The 21,065-nt window shown below is 39.0% G+C and overlaps 1 protein-coding gene across 1 annotated transcript in view; it reads right to left on the bottom strand.

Annotated features, from left to right (window-relative positions):
* Positions 1–247: 247 nt before the first annotated feature.
* Positions 248–21,065, bottom strand: part of lztr1 (leucine zipper like post translational regulator 1) — a 35,167-nt gene continuing 14,349 nt past the window's right edge. The window contains exons 11-21 of the mRNA XM_055655196.1: positions 17,829–17,939; positions 16,894–16,986; positions 16,555–16,650; positions 15,554–15,719; positions 14,120–14,289; positions 12,743–12,899; positions 10,930–11,056; positions 9,483–9,632; positions 6,032–6,137; positions 5,194–5,274; positions 248–1,919 (exon numbers count right to left, since the gene is read on the bottom strand). Of these exons, the coding sequence (XP_055511171.1) occupies positions 1,803–1,919; positions 5,194–5,274; positions 6,032–6,137; positions 9,483–9,632; positions 10,930–11,056; positions 12,743–12,899; positions 14,120–14,289; positions 15,554–15,719; positions 16,555–16,650; positions 16,894–16,986; positions 17,829–17,939 (1,374 nt within the window). The 3' untranslated portion in view covers positions 248–1,802. The remainder of the gene's footprint in view (positions 1,920–5,193; positions 5,275–6,031; positions 6,138–9,482; positions 9,633–10,929; positions 11,057–12,742; positions 12,900–14,119; positions 14,290–15,553; positions 15,720–16,554; positions 16,651–16,893; positions 16,987–17,828; positions 17,940–21,065) is intronic.

Raw genomic sequence — 21,065 nt, forward strand, 5'->3', positions numbered from 1 at the left:
CACATAGTGTTTATCAGATGGTGAGAGATAATTGAACCATCATAGAAAATAGGTGCAGGATTAGACCATTCGGCCCTTCAAGCCAGCACCTCCATTCAATATGATCATGGCTGATCATCCAAAATCAGTATCCGGTACCTACTTTTTCCCCCATAGCCCTTGATACCTTTAGCCCTAAGAGTGAAATCGAACCCTCCGAGTCTAACCAGCTGAGTACGAGGCACAAGACACAATACAATACATTCACGAGTTTTCAAAGTTTACTTTATACATATATTATACCATCAGTAGTTACAGTTTTTTATAAATTACACATATATTTAATATGAAGGTGAACTTTAATTACTAGCTTTGGAATATATTTGCTTCTGTCCAAACTCCTTTCATCTCCCTCCCATTCACTCTTCTACATCAGTTCGAGACAATTAACCTTGATGTTGAGTGGTATCGTATTGGCGAGGTGAAAATCACCTTGTCAGATGGTTGGAGGTGAGCATAAACGTGTAGAATTGCAATTACTGGGTGCTCTTCATTCAATTCGGAGTGTGCCTTAGAATTACATAATACCATCATGCCAAATTGTAAATGCAACTGAATGGTAACATGAAAAGCATAAATACTAGGTACGAGTTATATTATTACCTTCCTAAGAAAAATAGCAAAGCACAGTTAAAACAATTGCTGATGAATAAAGCCCTGCAAATTTTACTTCACTCACAAGTGAAAAAAGCATAATTCAGCGAGATCATTTACATTGTGATTCACAGTCTCATGAATACATGGCATGAGCATTAAATTGAATATGTGACACAGACTTCTTCCACAATTAATTGTTGCCTATTTATAAAATGAAGCATAGATACTTTCTAGATACTGCATCTCACCTGCACGGTGAGTTATGCGGAAATCGAACATTACATTCAGCACTAAGAAAGATATTTTACAATACTTTTACTGGCCATGCAAAAAAAAAGCAATAATTAACCTAGACAAAAAATTCAATGTGATTTGCAGCTATAAAAGGCAATAGAAAGCAAAACATGTTCCTCATTCATAAATCTCCTCATATATTCATTCTACAATTAGAATATCAGTGATAGTATACATGTAGCATTTACGTATGGTGATTTTTCTTTTACAACAGTCTTAATAATCAATGCCATGGCTCATTCAATTTTTACATTTTGATTACAATGTGTGCCGATTATAGTGCCTCATGAGAACCAAACTGAATATTAATGATGACAAGTTCTACTAAAGAGCATTCATTTATATACACAACTTACATTTACCAATATCAGAGAACATCCTGCAACCTCAGTCAGTGATTCCTGCTGTCAAACAATGACAGTACAGAACTAGTGAACAATTGAGCCAGACATTCCTAAATCTGTGACCACTGTGAGTTGCTTTGGAAATATCATCATTTAGACTATTCATAACTTCATGAAGGGAATGAATAACCAAAAGTAAAATAAGATTGTTAATTTTAAATTTCACAATTAAATTTTGCAAGTCATCTGGGATAGTGTCCCTTGGAGCTAATTACCATGCGATTTTTTTGAAGATAGTACATTGCTTGCCACCTTATTCTGTTTGAACCAGCAAACATATATTGGACAGCAATATTCTTCTCCCAATGAAAGACCCGATTCAAACGTAGTTGAAAACAGCCTTAACATCGCATCCTAACTGTCCCACTTAAAATAAAATTACTTACTTTCATAAATAAATTACCACTCATCTGCATCAGAGAGCAAAGTTTCCAAACCAATTTGAGAATCAGTTTTTAAAATTAATTGTCACATGTCCGAGCCCAGCTCTGCACACTGCTTGTCTGAAATGTGATTTGCTAATGATTCGATGATGTCGAGAAGCAAGGCTTGGCTTAGGGATCGTAGGTTGGGCAACTTGGAGACCTTGGAATGGAAGGGAAAAAAATGGATTTAAGGTGTTAGGGGGTTGAAACAGTGCTAGCAAGTTTGTAAATTAAATTATACTTTAAGCAATATCTGAAAAGATTTACCACCCATCTGCAGCACCACTTGCTCATCATTATAGGAATAAGTAACATCCAAGATGCAAAACTGGTGTGCATCAAATAACGATCTAACGACGGGGCAGGTTTCAGAGTCTCCTAATAGCTCTTCATGCTTAGACAAATGCCAAAATCAGTTTGCTTATCCTCCCTGCATTCCTGCTCTCACCAACAATGCTGCAAGAATCCTTTACCTCTTGGGCAAGGAAACAGTGTTTCCTTTTGACGGGAAAGAATAGGGGAGAAGAATAGCAGCAACGACTGTATGTTAATTTATTTTGGAGGATTGCAAAGATACAAAGAGCTTGAAAGGCATGTTCCCAACTGTGTCGGGAGCATGAAGCTGTCAAATTAATTCAAGTCAAACATTTTAAGCTTTACATCACACAGACACACTCTGGGAAGATAGAAATGAAGTATAATAATTCAGATTGCCTGATCATTAAATAAAACAGTATTTGATGTATTGTTCCACCTTTCAGTTTTTATTGTTGATGTTTTATTTCACATTAAGTGCAGCTATTACATTATCACATGAAACACACAAAAACATCTGTAATACATTGTCATTGCACTAATCCAATTAGGTTTTTGATCAGAAATTAGTGCAAAAAGTGATGAAATACCAATATTCACTAAACTCTTCTTAACAGAACTATATATTTGCATCTTGTACTATGTATACTAGTCACATTTTCAACACAATGAGAAATTAGTGTAAATAGCCCGCTTAATTTCAAGAAATTTCAGCATTTCACTCCAGTTCAAGCCCACGTTCATATCTACTCTGATATTTTTGCAGATTAAAGTCAGTCATACATCTTTGCAGTATTTCTCACCCCCACACATCCTGGCCCACTGTCTTACAGCACCTTACTTTGGCTAGCATTGTCTAGAGTATTGTTTTAAATTTGCAGGAATCCTATACAAGAAAGTTATTGCAGCTTTACTCTTTTCACTCTGCTACATGAAATAAACTGAAATACATCATCACTCATATGCATAGAAATTCCATTGGCACCCATTTTCCCTGCCTTGCATCCAACTTTTGGACACATTTTGTATTATCTACACATATTTTCTGGTGAAACTGATTTAGCTATTTCGTGGTACTTCACAGATGTTTAACATAGATATAATTCCATCATGTCCTAAACAAATAATTACGTCACTGACATGCATTTTATTTGCAAAACAACGGAAATTAGTTTAAAAACCAAAGTTTAAGCTGGATTATTCGCACACAGTTCAAGAAGTTGGAGATGCTGAAAGTAGTGAAACCCGTGTCTGTAAAGGTTTGTTCTTGCAATGTCATCTTTATATTTAATAAAACAGGCACTATTTCAACTGTTAAAACAGAAAATGTGTGGCCACCCAAAGCAGGGAGGAGATTAAAACTATGGCTCATTTTCTGGGTGATGCAGTTTTCAGCTCCCTCTGCCCAATCCCAACTACACTACTGTACAGCCAAAAATGAGTCCACTTCCAATTCCTGTCGTCTTCTCCTTGATTTCCTGCCCACCCACCACTTTCTCTCATCTCCGTTACAGGCCGTGTGCTATTGTTGGTGTTGTGAGCCCAGAAAACAGCAATTTGTGTAAAATGGACAGGATGGGTTTTAATTCTTCAAAGTGTGTAAAGAAAATGCTTTCTTCAATCAAGGGTTGCTAATTGTTATGATTTTTCTGATAAATTTATATTTGGCAATAATGTTGACTTCAGCACACATTTAGTGCACCAAAGATGGGTGCAATTCAATATTTAGGCACAATTATTTAAGTCAAAGGGAAGCTCCGTCTTCGATTAAGTTTCTTAAGCATATTTGACACTGGATTAATTTACTTTAAGTTACTGACTTCATCCACTAACACCGGTTTCAGACCAAACTGCAAAAATGCCAATCATTTGCTTGCATTTCAGTGTCCCAGCTGCATAGTGCAAGTACAGATGCTAGAAAATTTGCTTGGAAACTTCAGCAAAACTTAAGACTGGTGTTAACACAAATGGGAATATGGTTCACATCAGGGATCACTGGAGTATAACAATGAGAGCACTGCAGGGTTAATCTTTTCAGATAGGATACACCACTAGTATCCACAGGTTTTTAATGTCCTGCCAACTGGTAGCAGGACTTGACGTGATGCAAACCGACAACTTACAGTTTTACTTGATCTGTCTGAGGCAAACCAGAGGGTGACATTTATACTGGGGCATAGAAATAAAAACAGTAACAGGCTGATTCACACTGAAGGGTTGTACAATTTAACAAAGTAGTTTTGGTGAAACAGAAGTCATCCATCTGTTAAACAGAGGACCTGGGATGGAAGCAAATGACTGAGAACTTTACTCACAGAAACAAACTTCTACATTCATACTAAATCTGGGTCAGAATCAATACTAAAGAACGAGGCACCACAATGTGAACCATTTTCCTGCATGTTATTAGAGTAGACCACACTCACAATTAGTTACAATAAACCCAGTTGAGGTATGTTTGAGCAACACAAACTCGACTGTTTCTTTCCTTTTATAAATACTGCAGAGTTGCATACAAGTCTGGGTTGATTCAAGTGGGCTTTAGAAAGCCCATACACATTTAGCCATGGAGCAGTGGATAAGCCGTGATTAGTAAAGAGCAGATGCAAAGAGAGGGCTGAAGATAATGGTGAAGAAATCAATTCTTGAGTTGAGTTTTCATAGTGCATTGCGGAAGGTAGGAAAGGTAGGAAGGTACACAGGTAACATCTGCACCCTGAAGATGGTGTTGACATATTGGCAGTGAAGTAAACTGCTCAGAGAGAACATAGAGTTAAATTGTCTATCTTCTCAAACATAGTAACCAGACAACATTGATAGAATTCATTCCCAGAAGTTGTTGAGAACCAAAGGAAAAGTGTTCAATTATGCACTTAAGCTACAAAGTGTTTCAAAATTTGGTGCCTGGCAAGCAGTCAGTAAAGCTCAATAGAAAGATGAAAAGACATTTTAAAAACAAACCTCAAAACCATATTGCTATCAAAAGATGAGATCCCTTGCAAATTTGTTTAAGAATTTCTCAGTATGACCACAAATTAAAGAATAGGCTTCTATTGCTGTAGCCAGAATGGTGTAAAAGGACAACAGACTCCTATGGAACCAAACAGGATCCTACCTACCTTGGTGAAGTGATGTACAATAATGTGGAGGCAATGTTTCTTCATATCTAAGGCCTGAGTCTTATCAGCTGCTTCCAGAATCTGAAGAGAAGAGGAAACAATTTAAATTATTTTGCACCATTACTTGCAATTGTGTTGACTGGATATTAAGACACCATTTAAGAAAACATCTGTTTGTAAGTGATCCACTACAACATACATGGTGAAACATATGTCTTTATTCCATTCAGAAATACAGAGCATTTAAACACACAGCTATGCTCACCAAGCTCAGCATGCCTTCTGCCAGCTGGCTGTCCTCGTTAGTGTAGTACAGTAATACCATGTAATGGGTGGCCTGCATATATGTGTAGTGGAGATTATAAATGGCATTGATTAATAAAGGTGAATCTACATCATCCAAGACATTTCACTGGTAATCAAACAAAGTTAGTTGAAGAGATGGGTTTGGGGTGGGAGATTGCATTTGTTGAAACAGGGCGGACCACGTGAAGGTTGCAATCAACCCAGTGTGCACATTCAAATAAGATCAAATAGAACAAGTTGTCCGACAACTTTAGGCTGTGCACGCCATACACAAGAGGAAGAAGAAGAGATGGATTTCAAAGACACAACTTTTGAAGCTGGAGTTTTGGGGAAATCATGGAAGACTAGAACAGCTAAAGGCTGTCACCAATGTGGTGAAAAGGCAGAGGTTGGTTGGAAGGATGACAGAGGGAGTAGGAAGTCAAGTAGATGTTGTAGACCAAATGCAGAATTAACAAATAATAAAGTGGGACTCTACCTATTAATAAGATTTGATGGCATATTTGCAACAAAAGGCAGAAAAGACAATTACCTGCAGTACATTCTCCACAGTCACATTCATTTCCAGATTCTGCTTACAGTAGGCTTGCAGTCTGTTGTTTGTGAAACCATAATAATAAGGTGCTGAAAATAAGTATCTGTGAGAGTGATGTCAAGGAAACCCGTCTCACAATGAAATTAATTTAATGGATATACAAATTTAATTCAGGTCAGTTACTCACACAGTGAAATCAGTCATTCTCGCACCATGGGTTTCACTATTACTTAATTTTCAAGATTTAGACTTCGCTGGGAAGATCGGCACTTATTGGTCATCCCCAATTGCCCTTGACAAGTTGGTGGCTGCTTTGTGCCGAAGGTGTTTCCTAAACGCTGGGGCACGTAGATTTGTGAAGGTGAAAAGTTGGTGACACATTTCCAAGTAGCAAGACTTGAAAGGAAGCCTGCTTTTGGTTTGCTGACTTGGCCTGCATGATGAGGCTGTTGCTGAGTACAGAGGTTGCTTGATGGCTAAGAGGCAATTAGCAGCATTCACTACCCTTCTTTATCCCCAACCTGTGCTTAGATAATTAACCAAATATAGGTTTGATCTTATGCCCATTTTACCCATTCCCCACTACCAAGCCCTCACCGGCTAATCTTTTTTAGCAGCCTTCGACCATCAGATATTAGGACAACCAAGAACAATCGGTTGACTTATTCCGTCACCTCAGTTCCACATGGGATATTGAACGCCACCAGTAGTGGCTTCCTCGCCAACAGTCTGCCTGTCCTTTCTTCTTTTTGTTATTTTCAGTATGTGTTAAAAAGTATGTTTTAGTGTTCCTTGGTTTGTTTTATGTGAGGGGTGAGGGGGTTGGGGGAAACTTTTTTTTCCAATCTCTAACCTCGACGGAGATACGATTTTTTTCCGTATCATATCTCTGTTCACACTGCGGCCTAACATCGTGGAGTTGGCGGCCTTTCCTGGAGACTGAGGGTGCTCCAAGCCGTGGGACTCTGCGGGATTTTAACATCGTGGAGCTTATGATCCCTTTGCAGGGGATCAAAGCTCCAAATGCGGGGCCTGTGGACTAACATCGTGAAGCCCCTGGTCTCTGGTAGGAAGAGACCGATTCGGGAGCTCCATGCCGCGGAGAAAGTTTCAACCGCCCCGACGCGTGACTTTCGATCACCCCGACAAGGGCATTGACCATCGGCTGGGGGGCTTTGATGGCCCCGCATACGGATGGTTTGACTGCCCCGACCGCGGGAGAATAAAGGGGAAGAAGAATTAACTATATTGCCTTCCATCACAGTGAGGAATGTGGAATCCATTGTGATGGATGTTTATGCTAACTTTTATGTGGTTGTGTGTCTTGTTGTGTTTCACTTAGTATGGCAGCTCAAATTTCACTGTACCTTTCACTGTACCTACACGTGACAATAAACTGACCTTGAATTCCTGAATCGAGAAATTTACATTCAGATTCAGATTCAGCTTCAGATTCAACTTTAATTTTCATTGTCAGTGTACAGTACAGAGCCAACGAAATGCAGTTAGCATCTCCCTGGAAGAGCGACATAGAATATGATTTCAATAAATAAATCTATTTACATGTATACAGACATAGTGTTTTTCCTGTGGGAGGAGTGTCCGGGGGGGGTGATTGGCAGTCACCGAGGTACATTGTTGAGTAGTGAGACAGCCGCAGGGAAGAAGCTGTTCCTGGACCTGCTGGTCCGGCAACAGAGAGACCTGTAGCGCCTCCCGGATGGTAGGAGGGTAAACAGTCCATGGTTGGGGTGAGAGCAGTCCTTGGCGATGCTGAGCGCCCTCCGCAGACAACGCTTGCTTTGGACAGACTCAATGGAGGGGAGCGAGGAACCGGAGATGCGTTGGGCAATTTTCACCACCCTCTGCAGTGCTTTCCGGTCGGAGACAGAGCAGTTGCCATACCATGCTATGATACAGTTGGTAAGGATGCTCTCGATGGTGCAGCGAAACATATATAACAATTACAGCACTGAAAACAGGCCATCTCGGCCCTTCAAGTCCGTGCCGAACACTTATTTTCCCCTAGTCCCATCTACCTGCACTCAGACCATAACCCTCCATTCCTTTCCCGTCCATATACCTATCCAATTTATTTTTAAATGATAAAATCGAACCTGCCTCCACCACTTCCACTGGAAGCTCATTCCACACAGCTACCACTCTCTGAGTAAAGAAGTGTCCCCCTCATGTCACCCCTAAACTTCTGTCCCTTAATTCTCAAGTCATGTCCTCTTGTTTGAATCTTCCCTACTCTCAATGGGAAAAGCTTATCCACATCAACTCTGTCTATCCCTCTCAACATTTTAAAGACCTCTATCAAGTCCCCCCTTAACCTTCTGCGCTCCAAAGAACTTTCCGCCACTTGCCCATATAGATACAAATTGGTCAATAATTAGTTTAGTGTGGAGATACAGGGCATAAACAGGGCATTCAGCCCACCGAGTCCACGACAAGCGGTAGAAGTTCACCAGGATCTGAGGAGACAGATGGGCCTTCTTCAGTCTCCTCAGGAAGAAGAGACGCTGGTGAGCCTTCTTGACCAGCGTTGCGGTATTGTGGGTCCAAGAGAGGTCATCGGAGATGTTGACCCCCAGGAACCTGAAGCTGGAAACACGTTCCACCTCCGTCCCGTTGATGTGGATGGGGGTGTGCGTGCCGCCCCTAGACTTCCTGAAGTCTACAATGAGCTCCTTGGTCTTCTTGGAGTTAAGGGCCAGGTTGTTGTCAGCGCACCATGTTGCTAGGAGCTGGACCTCCTCCCTATAGGCCGACTCATCGTTGTTGCTGATGAGGCCAATCACCGTTGTATCATCTGCATACTTGATGATGGTGTTAGTACCATGTACAGGTGAGGAATGTGGAATCGTAATCACATCGTCATCCTGCTGTGCTTTGCAGCTCTTTTCAAAAACGTGGGACTGTTTACAGTCATTTACAAGTAGTATTATGCAATATCCTGCTTGGCTCATGTGTTTGGCAGATACTTCCACTTAGTTCAGGAAACAGCAATGTTCTAGTATGGAAATCCCACAAGACATTGAGGAAGGTTAGTGAACAGAAATAATAGGTTTTCCTCAACAGTAATTATTCTTTCTGTTTCAACTCACTTGTATTATTTGATTGTAGACCGTTTTTATATTATTCATGTAATTTCTTTTCTTTCTTTCCCATCAGTTCCCAGTCAAAGAATGATCATGATTTGCAATCCCAGTTTTACTCTAATTTTCTGCACGTTCCTTTGGCAAGACAATTATTCTCCTCCAGTTCCATCCACTGGGAACAGGACTAGCAGAACCAGTTTGACGATCTCCAAGCTTAAATCTGTATTTTACTGTTCATAATTTAGCAAGAGGCACATTGCCACCTTTCGTTTAGAAGTGCATGCTTCACAGACGGAAGATTGACGTGCTACTGTGTAAGTAAACCTCAGGCCAATTAAGGATACAAGGAGTCCTCTGGAGGCATGTTGACTTCAGCATAGTACACATAGCGAAGGAGTGACTCAAAAGCTTGCCGACTTGGTACCATTTCACCAATGGAGATATTAACTTGTCCATCTTCAGGCATGAAAGAACGAAACATGGCTTCAAAATAACTTTATAAAAAAAATTAAGACAAATATCAGTAATCAAATTATCAGTGTGGACATTCATAGTCAAACAAAGTTTAAGTTAAAAAAAACTAGAGTAATTTGAGAGTGTGATATGGTTTAACTTGCTTGTTTTGGGAAAGGGTCTTGTTAACATTTCATTCAATCCTTCAATCTGATAAAACAAATAAAATGATCAATTATTATGCAACTCAATAAAACGAAAGCTACTTAGGCTTGGGTTTTTATTTTACATAGGATGCATTCTTCCTATTGACCACAATTCATAGTGAAAATGCAGATGATCTGGGGAATACCATGTCTAGATTTCTGCAGAGCTAATTTTGTTTTGTTTTTATACAAAGCAAACCAGGACACACTGCAGAGAATGCAACATTCGTGGGAGGCAACCCGATAGTTTTATTCTGGCAAAATATTCATGTTCACATTAGTAAGAGCAAGTGCACATAATGATATAGGCACGCAGCTTATATTGGGGGTATGACTGCACCCAGACAAGAATTATGAATACTCTCTGATAAATACTATCAAAATCTTTATTTGCAAACAGACATATAGTTCCAATAAAAACTTAAATTGTCTTATTTCTTTAATTTGGTCAGCTTTGAGACAGTTATAAAACAATTCAATTCCTTCAAATTGAGCAATATGCAAACTGCATTAAAAAAAAAAATCACTCAGTATAAGCCGGAAAGAGCTGGACTTTGAACATCGAATTTAAGGCTATGCTTGTAAAATGGAGCTACATTTATACAGTTCCAGGAACCTGGCAAGGTTACAATTACATGTAATCTTATTTTGTGTGCAATCACAATGGGTTTTAAAAATGCCCAGTAATGTATACATGCATTTTAAATATCCGAGATCTCAAACAAATAGAAAAAGGAATGAGCAAAAGTAGGGAAAGCACTACTGCATTTCCTTTGGAGACCCACAATGATTCAAATATTATGCTGTCCATGTCACTCATGCAGCAGTTTACAAATGATAATGAATAATTACCACATAGCATACTAAAACAAAATAGGCATTTCCAAGAAACAGGTAGCATTGGCACTTTCACACAGGTCCTTTATCTATTCATACCATCCGTTTCCACAGGAAACATTTTTGTAGCAGTTACAATAGTTAAGTACATTTAGAAAAATCTCCACTATATCTGTTGACTTATGGATAGACAATTAAAAAGATTCAACTACATATATGAACAGGATCCAACAGCAAATGCAGTACCATTTGCAAAGTGCGGAGTGGGGAAATTGATGTATTATGTGTTACTTACCTGGAACGGGCAGCTAGTATTGCTTTATGGGCTGGCCTGGGGTGACCATCCAACAGCAGGGTTATGTCACAAAACTCCATGCCTGCTCCTTCCAGATAACTCTTCATATCCTGGACTAGAGAGGTGCCTAATGGTAAAATTATAAAGACTGGTCAAGAGATAGTGGCTGGTAAATTCTGGAAAACCTAATTAAAAAAAGCTGTTCAACCAACAATGAATGTGATATACCACAAGCACTATATGAGGGAGGACAGCGCGTAATACATTTAGTACCTACACCTTACAGGTCACTTGGTCCAACAGATCCACTGCCAATGCTCTTCGTGTATCCCTCCACCCTTTGTTATTTAACTCGTCCACAGGCTTTCTCTTCCTTTTTCCACCTAGTTTCGATATTTTTCGAACATATTATGCTATTTATTTCCCAGGACCTGGGCGACACTGGTAAGGACACAACCAAGCTATCCCCAGCGGTATGAACATTGACTTCTCTAATTTCAGGTAGTCCCTACTTTCTCCTCCCCTTCTCAGCTCTCCGTCTCCACCTCTTCCTTTCTTCTTCCCGCCCCCCACCCTCACATCACTCTGAAGAAGGGTCTCGACCTGAAAAGTTGCCCATTTCCTTCGCTCCATAGATGCTGCCTCATCCGCTGAGTTGCTCCTGCATTTTTGGCTACCTGGCAAGGACAGTGGGTTTTTTTTGTCTCTTCCCAAACTGCCCTTGAAAAGATGGTGGTGAGCAGTTTTTTTGAAGTGTTTTAATCCTTCTGGTGAAGGTAGTCCTAACAATACTCTTAAATTCTACGACTTAGACACAGCCTTGATGAAGGAATCCATTTGGACAGGAATTACATCTTTGCAAATAGTTGAGTATCCCATTTTGTGATTATTATAACCATTCTAATAATAATCTGCAACAATTTTATGGAGGAAAGATTAGCCCTTTTACCAGAGGGGACTTTATGGAACAGAGGAATACTGCTTCCACCCATTATATCCATGCAGGAGATTTAATTGGTCAATTTGAATTAGCTTTATTTTTTTTGCTCCTGGTCTATTAGTTCATGAGAACCATATCTTGAACAAGAAATCACCTGTTTTTGCTTCTTTCCTTGCATACAAGAATGGCAAAACCTGTGCCTTAGCAAGTACTTTTACCTAACCATGGATTCAGACAGTGACCAGACCTTCAAAAAAAAGAAACAAGTATCTCTTAACAATTAAGTAGACGAATGGTAAATGTAGACAGATAACCTGGAAACAATTTGTCATATAGTCATAGAATCATACAGCAAGGAAACAGGCTCTTCGGTTCAACTCGTTCATGCCGACCCATCTAAGTTAGCCCCATTTGCTTAGACTACCGTATTTCCCAGCAATGAAGACGCACCCCCATTTTGAATTGCTATATTTTGAAAAAAAGGCTGGCGGGACATAACATTTCTCACGCTCAAAATAAATAAATAAATAAATAAATAAATAAATAAAGAGAGTGACAATTCAATTTGCCCAAGGCTTCCAGATTTCCCCCATTTTGAATGACAGATTGGGTGGGGGGTGGAGGGTGACGGCAGGTGGAGAGATGGTGGTAAAAACGGGAGCACTAAGGAACAAGGAAATTCAAACATACGGATCAGTAGTTCCAAAACGGGAGCGGGCGCCGGAATCGGACAGCTAAATGTAAAAATCAAGTCTATTTAATGTTCTGCTGACCTTTACAATGGGGAAGGGTTGAAAAACAAAAGGAGAACATTAATATCCTTTCGAACAACTATCAGAAAGAACTGCAAAATGTTCATTTTACCCAAATTACCTATATCCACAGGCTGATCAGAATTTATTCGTGTTGGGGGTTGGTGCTTCCTTCTTACAATCTCCACAATTAAGCAAGTGGAAAGAAGCTCAAATTCTTTGGTCATTATCACTTGGTTAAAGTGCGATTCCTTCACCACAAAATTCAGACAGTATTCCTGGAACAAATGAAAAGACCTTAACCATATAACACCATATAACAATTACAGCATGGAAACAGGCCATCTCGACCCTTCTAGTCCGTGCCGAACACATATTCTCCCCTAGTCCCATATACCCGCGCTCAGACCATAACCTTCCATTCCCTTCCCATCCATATAACTATCCAATTTATTTTTAAATGGTAAAAACGAACCTGCCTCCACCACCTTCACTGGAAGCTCATTCCACACAGCCACTACTCTCTGAGTAAAGAAGTTCCCCCTCATGTTACCCCTAAACTTCAGTCCCTTAATTCTCAAGTCATGTCCCCTTGTTTGAATCTTCCCTACTCTCAGTGGGAAAAGCTTTTCCACGTCAACTCTGTCTATCCCTCTCATCATTTTAAAAACCTCTATCAAGTCCCCCCTTAACCTTCTGCGCTCCAAAGAATAAAGCCCTAACTTGTTCAACCTTTCTCTGTAACTTAGTTGCTGAAACCCAGGCAACATTCTAGTAAATCTCCTCTGTACTCTCTATTTTGTTGACATCCTTCCTATAATTAGGCGACCAAAATTGTACACCATACTCCAGAATTGGCCTCACCAATGCCTTGTACAATTTTAACATTACACCAAAGTTGAAAAGAATCCTGTGATAAGTACTATACACAATGGGAACCACTTACCTTCATCGTAAAAGCTACTCATTACAGGCAAAAGAAAGGACAAAGCTTTTGGGATTTTTTTAATTACACAAACAACAAACTCATCTTGGGTACACGAGACTTGGATAGAGTGGATGTGGTGAAGATGGTTCCACTGGTGGGAGAGTCTAGGACTAGAGGTCATAGTCTCAGAATTAAAGAACGTTCCTTTAGGAAGAAGATGAGAAATAATTTCTCTAGTCAGAGGGTGGTGAACCTGTGGAATTCTTTGCCACAGAAAGGCTGTGGAGGTCGTCAATGGATGTTTTTAAGGCAGAGATAGATATATTCTCGATTAGAGCTGGTCAAGGGTTATGGGGTGAAGGCAGGAGAATGGGGTTTGGAAGGAGAGATAGATCAGCCATGATTGAATGGCGGAGTAGACTTGATGGGCCGAATGGCTTATTTCTGCTCCTATCACTTATGACCTAAATGAAAGAGGTCAATTTTGTGTTGCCTATGCCGATTTCAGTTGGCAATTAACACTCACCATAACTTAATTGGTTGTTCTGTCCTCACTCCATATTTGCCTACCTTCATCTGGTCCAGCTGCAATTTGTTGGCATTCTCACACACAGTCAATACATTCTGAAGGTCCACTGAGGCCTCGATGTACTGTAAGCACAGCTGTTCCAGTCGAGCCAGGTGAAAGCTCAGGGCCAGCTTGTAAACATCCATTATCAGCAAGACATCTTGCACATGACCTACAAGGCAATACAGTGTAAACATTTCAGCCATACTGTTTACAGCAGATATTGCTGATTATTACAGATAGTTTCTGGCTCAAACGTTTTCAGTTGCTGTAAAATATATTGTGGAAAAAGCGTGTCACTACCAGTATAGCCCATCATGATTAAACAACTATTCACCCAATTACTAACGTCCATTTTTTGTTTTAAAAGTATCTAAGAAAAAACTATAACATTATTTACATTATTAATATTTTCAACTCTGACAAAGGCCTTCAAAAATATAAATATAATCTGGAACTGTGATTTAGACATTACTACTTAACAGTGCATGTATGGAAGTCTCAAGTTTGCTGTGATGTAGAGGTAAATGCTGAATTGATCCAACAAAAAAAAAAATCCACTCAAATTGTGGCCATTGCGCAACTCAAAAAAGGAAGATCATTAAACAGTAATAACAGCAGCAAAGCAATACAAAATGGGCAATAAATCCCCTTTCATTTATTAACTTTCCAACAAAATCAACATTATAGCTATGCCAGGTTTTGAATTCTGCTGGCTTAAATAAGCAGTTATGATGGAAAATTAATTCTGCAAGCCATTCTTGAAATGTTTTTTTTTTGCCAACCCAATTTCCTCTAAACCCGCTTCAAGACCTCGAAAAGTATCAACTTCAATTCAGCCACAGCAAGTTTCTCACATCTTAAAGTTGGTCAGCTTTAAGTTTAGCTTTTAAGTGTTGCCTGTTCTATTGCAGAAGCACGGCAGATAAAGCAGGTCTTATTCTTATTACCTACACTGAACAGCAGTGGATGACAGATGGTAGTTAACAGTGCAAATACAGGCGTTTTTTTACCCTCATGGGCCCACTAGTGCAGCCCTGTCATGCCATACTGGTTAAAGCTAGACAACAAGCTAGAAATTAAAACAGCACGTTCTGTATGATTTAAGCATATCCTGCTTTTGCTAATCAAAGGGATCTACAAGAGTCGCTGCCAGCATAATTAAAGACCCACATAACCTTGGCAACACACTCATTTCACTCCTGCCATTGGGAAGAAGGTATATGGCAAGAAAACACTCTTGACTCTTGACAATAAAGTACAACCATCAAAAAATTAGGTTTGAGGGCCCAAGCAGAGATAAGAAGCAATTTTGTGGATTCAATTAACTCTGAATTTCAGAATTTAGAAAAAGAAATGCTTGCAGATTAAAAAAAAAAAATAAAGGTGATGCATTTGAGGGATGGTTATTTATCAGCAAAATATTGGAATGTTACCTTTCCGTGGGTACTTGATTTTGTCTGTGTAGAGAAACTGCATCAGTATCTCAAATGGCTGTGCCTCAGCTTCACGGATCACAACCTCCAGCTGAAGTAACGAGCTTGTCTGCTTCAGGTTTGTCCCTGATGTTTCAGCTTCTACAGCAACCTCCTGCTTGGCTTTCTTATGCCAGAGCGACATAAATGTGCGGAAAGTATTAAGATTAATGGTATATATACACATATAGCCGTTATATATATTAAGATTAATGGTATATATACACATACATATATATATGTAACATTATTTATATAATAAATCTTAATAAATTAGTCACTTGGATACATACCAGCATATAGATATATCGATAGATAGATATATCGATAGATAGATATATATATATATACACATACATACATATGTATACACACACACATATATATATATATATATATATACATACACATACATATATATACACATACATACATATATATATACACACATACATACACATATATATATGTGTGTGTGTGTGTGTGTGTGTGTGTGTGTGTGTGTGTGTGTGTGTGTCCAAGTAACAGTAATAACATTGGAGATTACCTTAATGTCTATTAATGTCACCAATTATTTTATAATATATTTATATTTAACTACATTTACAATATAAATAAACAATATAAATAATATAAACATACAGAAACATAGATAAATATAAATAAACATAGATAAATATAAATAATCATAAATCAATAAAGAAAAACATATATAATAATAACTCAGTGGATCAGGCAGCATCTCTGGACAAACAAGGATGAATGACATTTTGGGTCAGGACTCCAGTGCAGAAGGGTCACAATTCAAGATCCATGTTCCCCAGAGATGCTGCTAGACAAAGAGAACCCAGCTGTGAAACGTTTCAACAATATCCAGACAATAGAGAAAAATAAATGCTCTCCGTGATGATCTGACTACGTTGACAGCACTGGAGTACTTTCAATCACATACATCTACCCACCTGCTTCAGCCAGTCTCTAGCCTGGGCAATCTTTTTCCTTAACCATTTGCTTCGAGCTGTGACAACTGCTATGTGCCCTTTAACACGCTCTTCTTTCTGGTACATGATTAGATATTGTGTCAATTAAAATTCCACGAGCACAAATTATCAGCTCAAACAAAGAATATTTGAAGTATTGATAAATCACGTGAACCACCAAACAGCATACAATCAGATCCTGTACTGAGACAAGGTCCTTGCTTTACAGCACTACATATTTTAAATCTCACCGTCCCATATTGACAAAATTACAAGAATGCCGAAATCGCAGTGGTTCAGTATTGGTGCCAAATCTCTTACCTCTCCGAGAATGAATTCCACATCACAGAATTGCCTGTTCTCCCACAGCCTCCCATAATCTTCGTGTAAAGTGCATTTAGGATAGCAGGAAAACTGTAATTTGAAGGCAAATGTTTATTATGTGATGCTGTATGCAGACAACACAGAAATTGACTATCTGATCATACTAGGCTGTGTTGTACTATAAATATCTTCTCTCATTCCAAAGGATGTATCCCAGCCTTTCAAATTATTTTTCTATAATTTTTTCCTACTAATTTAACTTCCATTTGAACGTCTGTAAGCTTTATGCTCAAACATGTTTTCTAATAACTCCCATCACAAAATGTTATGGTTCCTGCACTTGAACTTTTTCCCTTGCCACATCCACCCTGTCCCAACTATACTGCAGATGCTGGAAATTTGGAATAAAAATAGAAAATACTAAAAACATTGTTTACCTGCTATTACAAACCTTTACTCGCCTCTTCTCGCCAAATTAATTTGTGTCATCCATATCACCTCGGCCTCCTGCCATTTCTTTGGTTCTCTCCAACCCTCTCTCTTCTTTAACTTAAAACATGATTGTTTTCTAACCTTTCCAGTTTCCAAAACTTACCACACACTGATGCAGGAATGGCACTCGGGTTTTTGCTTTGTGGAATTGTCCAGAATTCAAAGTTTTTATTTGGCATGCTTAATATTATAAATAACAATTATCCAGACTGTATTTGAAAGCAGTGTTACAAATTCAATTTTCTCAATAATGCAAAACATTTGCAGATTTATTTTTGAAATGAATGATGCAATTTATGTTTGGTGCTTTAGCTATGTTGCAAATTTCTAACCGTATATGCTTTAGGATTTTGTTTCTGTCATTATAATCAGGCATGATTTATTTATAATAGTCCTTCATTAGGAGCAACTATGTACAAGCAGATAGACTCATCTCTTACCTGAAAGCGATACATCTCTCCACTCCTCACATTGTTGTCCACTGTCCCACCAAAGATATACATTGCATCAGAAATTACCGCTGCAGCATGGAAAAGCCGTCCACTGGGCATCTGTAAAGATGGAAGTATTTAAGTGATGAGGTAACTGAAGTTACTTTCAGATGTACTTTCTCCCTATAGCTCACACCCTCTAGTTCTGGCAACTTCCTCGTAAATCTTTTCTGAGCACTTTCAAGCTTGACAATAAGTTTCTTATAACATGGTGCCCAGAACTGAACACAATATTCTAAATGCGGTCTCACCAATGTCTTATGCAACTGCAACATGACCTCCCAACTTCTATACTCAATACTCTGACTGATGAAGGCCAAACGCCTTCTTGACCACCTAATCTAACTGTGACTCGACCTTCAAGGAACATGCACTTGTACTCCTAGATCCCTCTGCTCTACAACAATACCCTGAGGCCTACCATTTATTGTGTAGGTACTGCCCTTGTTCAACATCCCAAAATGCACCACCTCACACTTTTCTGTATTAAATTCCATCAACCATTCTTCCGCCCACCTGGCCAATCGATCCAGATCCTGCTGCAATCTTCCACAACCATCTTCCCTATCTGTAAAAACACTTCCTTTTGTAGTATCAGCAAACTTTGTAATCTTGCCCTGTATGTTCTCATTCAAATCACTGATGTAGATGACAAACAGTAACGGGCCCAGCTTCGAACCCCGAGGCACACCACCAGTCACAGGCCTCCAGTCTGAGAGTTAACCTTCTGCCATTACCCTCTGCTTCCTTCCATGGAGCCAATTTGCTATCCATTCAGCTATCTCTCCTTGGATCCTGTATGATCTAACCTTCCAGAGCAGCCTACCATGCGGAACCTTGTCGAACGCCTTATTGAAGTCCATGTACACTCTTGAACCATATTGCACAACCCTGACCACAGATCTGAAGTACAATGGACTATGTACAAGATTGCACTGTTTACTATTGAGCTTGTTATCTAGTAGAACAGATAAATTATATTATTGTTTATTGTATATTTATTTGTTTTATAGTTGCTTTAATGTGCCTGTAAAGCTGCAACAAGAATGTAATTGTTCTGCTCCAGGTGCATATGACAATTAAACAATCTTGACTCTTGTGATAATAAAAACGCAATGTTACTTTTCTGCCACTAGATAGTGCCAACATGCTTCAAATGAAGGGGTGCCCATTATGAATCATTTATTCAACTAATAATTCAATACCTGCATTCTCAAATGCTATTACAAATTGTAACCCACTGACAAATAATTAGATTAAGGAGAAATGAGGGGGAAAAACATGATGATCATAAGAGCCACCATCAACTCAATAGGCCAAATATCCTCCTCTAATTTTGTGAGGAAACACAAGACATATTATGTAGTCATTAATCCAACATGGATTACAACCTGTAATTTAATCAAAACAAAGGAGAACAGATGGTCCTAAATGACAGAGTCAATAACATAACCCATTCATTTCCAATAAACATGGCAAGTTTGGGGCAGAGGTAAGGAAACAGTTCAGAACACTGGAGAACGATTATGTCCTAATCTAGTTTATGTTCCTTTGGTATCCTATTCTGACGGAAAGCCCCACTGGCTTCAAACTCATCACAATAACTGAATAGACTTCAACTATATTGGAAGACAAAGTAGAAAAAATGAATCTTGAATTGTTTTTGCCCTTGAGGTCTCCATGGAATAGTGTAATGAAGTTTCTCAGTTTGGGGAGCAAATTATATTGCACTGATTTTCTTTCACAAAGTGGATGCAATGCTTTCAGACAATCCATAATTATTACAATGTACCAATGCAGTCGTATCCCTGACAGGATCACCATCTTCCGGAAAACCATGCATCATCAAAGTCAGGAATTCACCATTTAGTATACAAAATCTATTGATCCATCTGACAAATTGTCCATTTCTGGTCTGGAGTTAGTTGGATTTGTTAAGCTGTTTATCATTTACTGAGCTGGGAATTCTCTATCTGGCTTCTAACCTATGGGAGATGTAGATTATGCTGGCACAATGGTAGAGTTACTGCCTTACAGTGCCGGAGACCCGGGTTCGATCACAACTATAGATGCTGTCTGTATGGAGTTTGTTCGTTCTCCCTGTGACCGCATGTGCAGCCTCCGGATGTTTCCGTTTCTTCCCACAATCCCAAGACGTGCAGGTTTGTAGGTTAATTGGCTTCTGTAACTTGCTCCTAATGTGTAGGATGCAAAACTGGTCTAACATGGAACTAGCGTACAGGCGATCGTTGGGCGGCATGGACTCAGTAAGCCGAAGGGCCTCTTTCTACGCTGTATCTCTAAACTAAACTAAAAACTAATTTAAACATGGACACTACCATTCAGTAATCCAGCTGACATTTTTTCCCAGAGCCAAGTGACCAGAGGCCACTAACCGAATGAGATCTCAAGAAGGATCTGCGGCTCTATCCCCACCTGGCCCTTTGGGGCAGAGTGAATGAATTCTGGCAACAAACCAGAGATATTTTGGGCAAACAACTAAATAATATTGCCCTATGTTTTTCTTTTAAGTTTTTCCATTTGTCTCTTCCTTTTAAGTGATTGAAAAGGAAACTCTCAGAGACGGCTGCTCAGGTTAAAAATGGGGACCCGACTATGTATATTAATGAAAAGGATTTGCCTAGAACAGTTGCAAGGTCCAGAGCTAAAGTTCAAGTTAGATTTAAAATACAGTTGGGCTTGTGTGTAGATCAGAGAAGAGCAATTAATAACACGTTAATTAATCTTGCCCTCTTTTTATAAAAGGTCATAGATGAGAAATCAGTGTTGAAAATAGCTCAGAACATAGGCTATCTTGGCAAATTAAGGTTTAATGTGCCAAAACAAAAATCAAATCTGAATAAATCATATTGTTTTAGCATTATCATCCTCAGATAGTCTTAAAGCAGTTTGTTGAGCCTTGACAATGAGAGTGAAAGTTTTACAAAACCCATTATCAACTGTTGCCTTTGGCAGTTACATTTAATGATTCACCTCAAATTGGCAACATGAAGAGTATGATCTTCCAAGTTTGATTCTTCCTGGTTTTACATTAACTATTTAATTCTGAAAATGCTATTGCTTTGAAATATATGCAACATATCTAGATTCGCAGCTTTTGACAGTTATAGCCACTTTTATTTAGAGGACATAGAAGATCAAATGGTTTGCTGGGTTACTGTTTCG

This window comes from Leucoraja erinacea, chromosome 25 (genome assembly GCF_028641065.1).
Source record: "Leucoraja erinacea ecotype New England chromosome 25, Leri_hhj_1, whole genome shotgun sequence".
Classification (NCBI taxonomy): Eukaryota; Metazoa; Chordata; class Chondrichthyes; order Rajiformes; family Rajidae; genus Leucoraja; species Leucoraja erinaceus.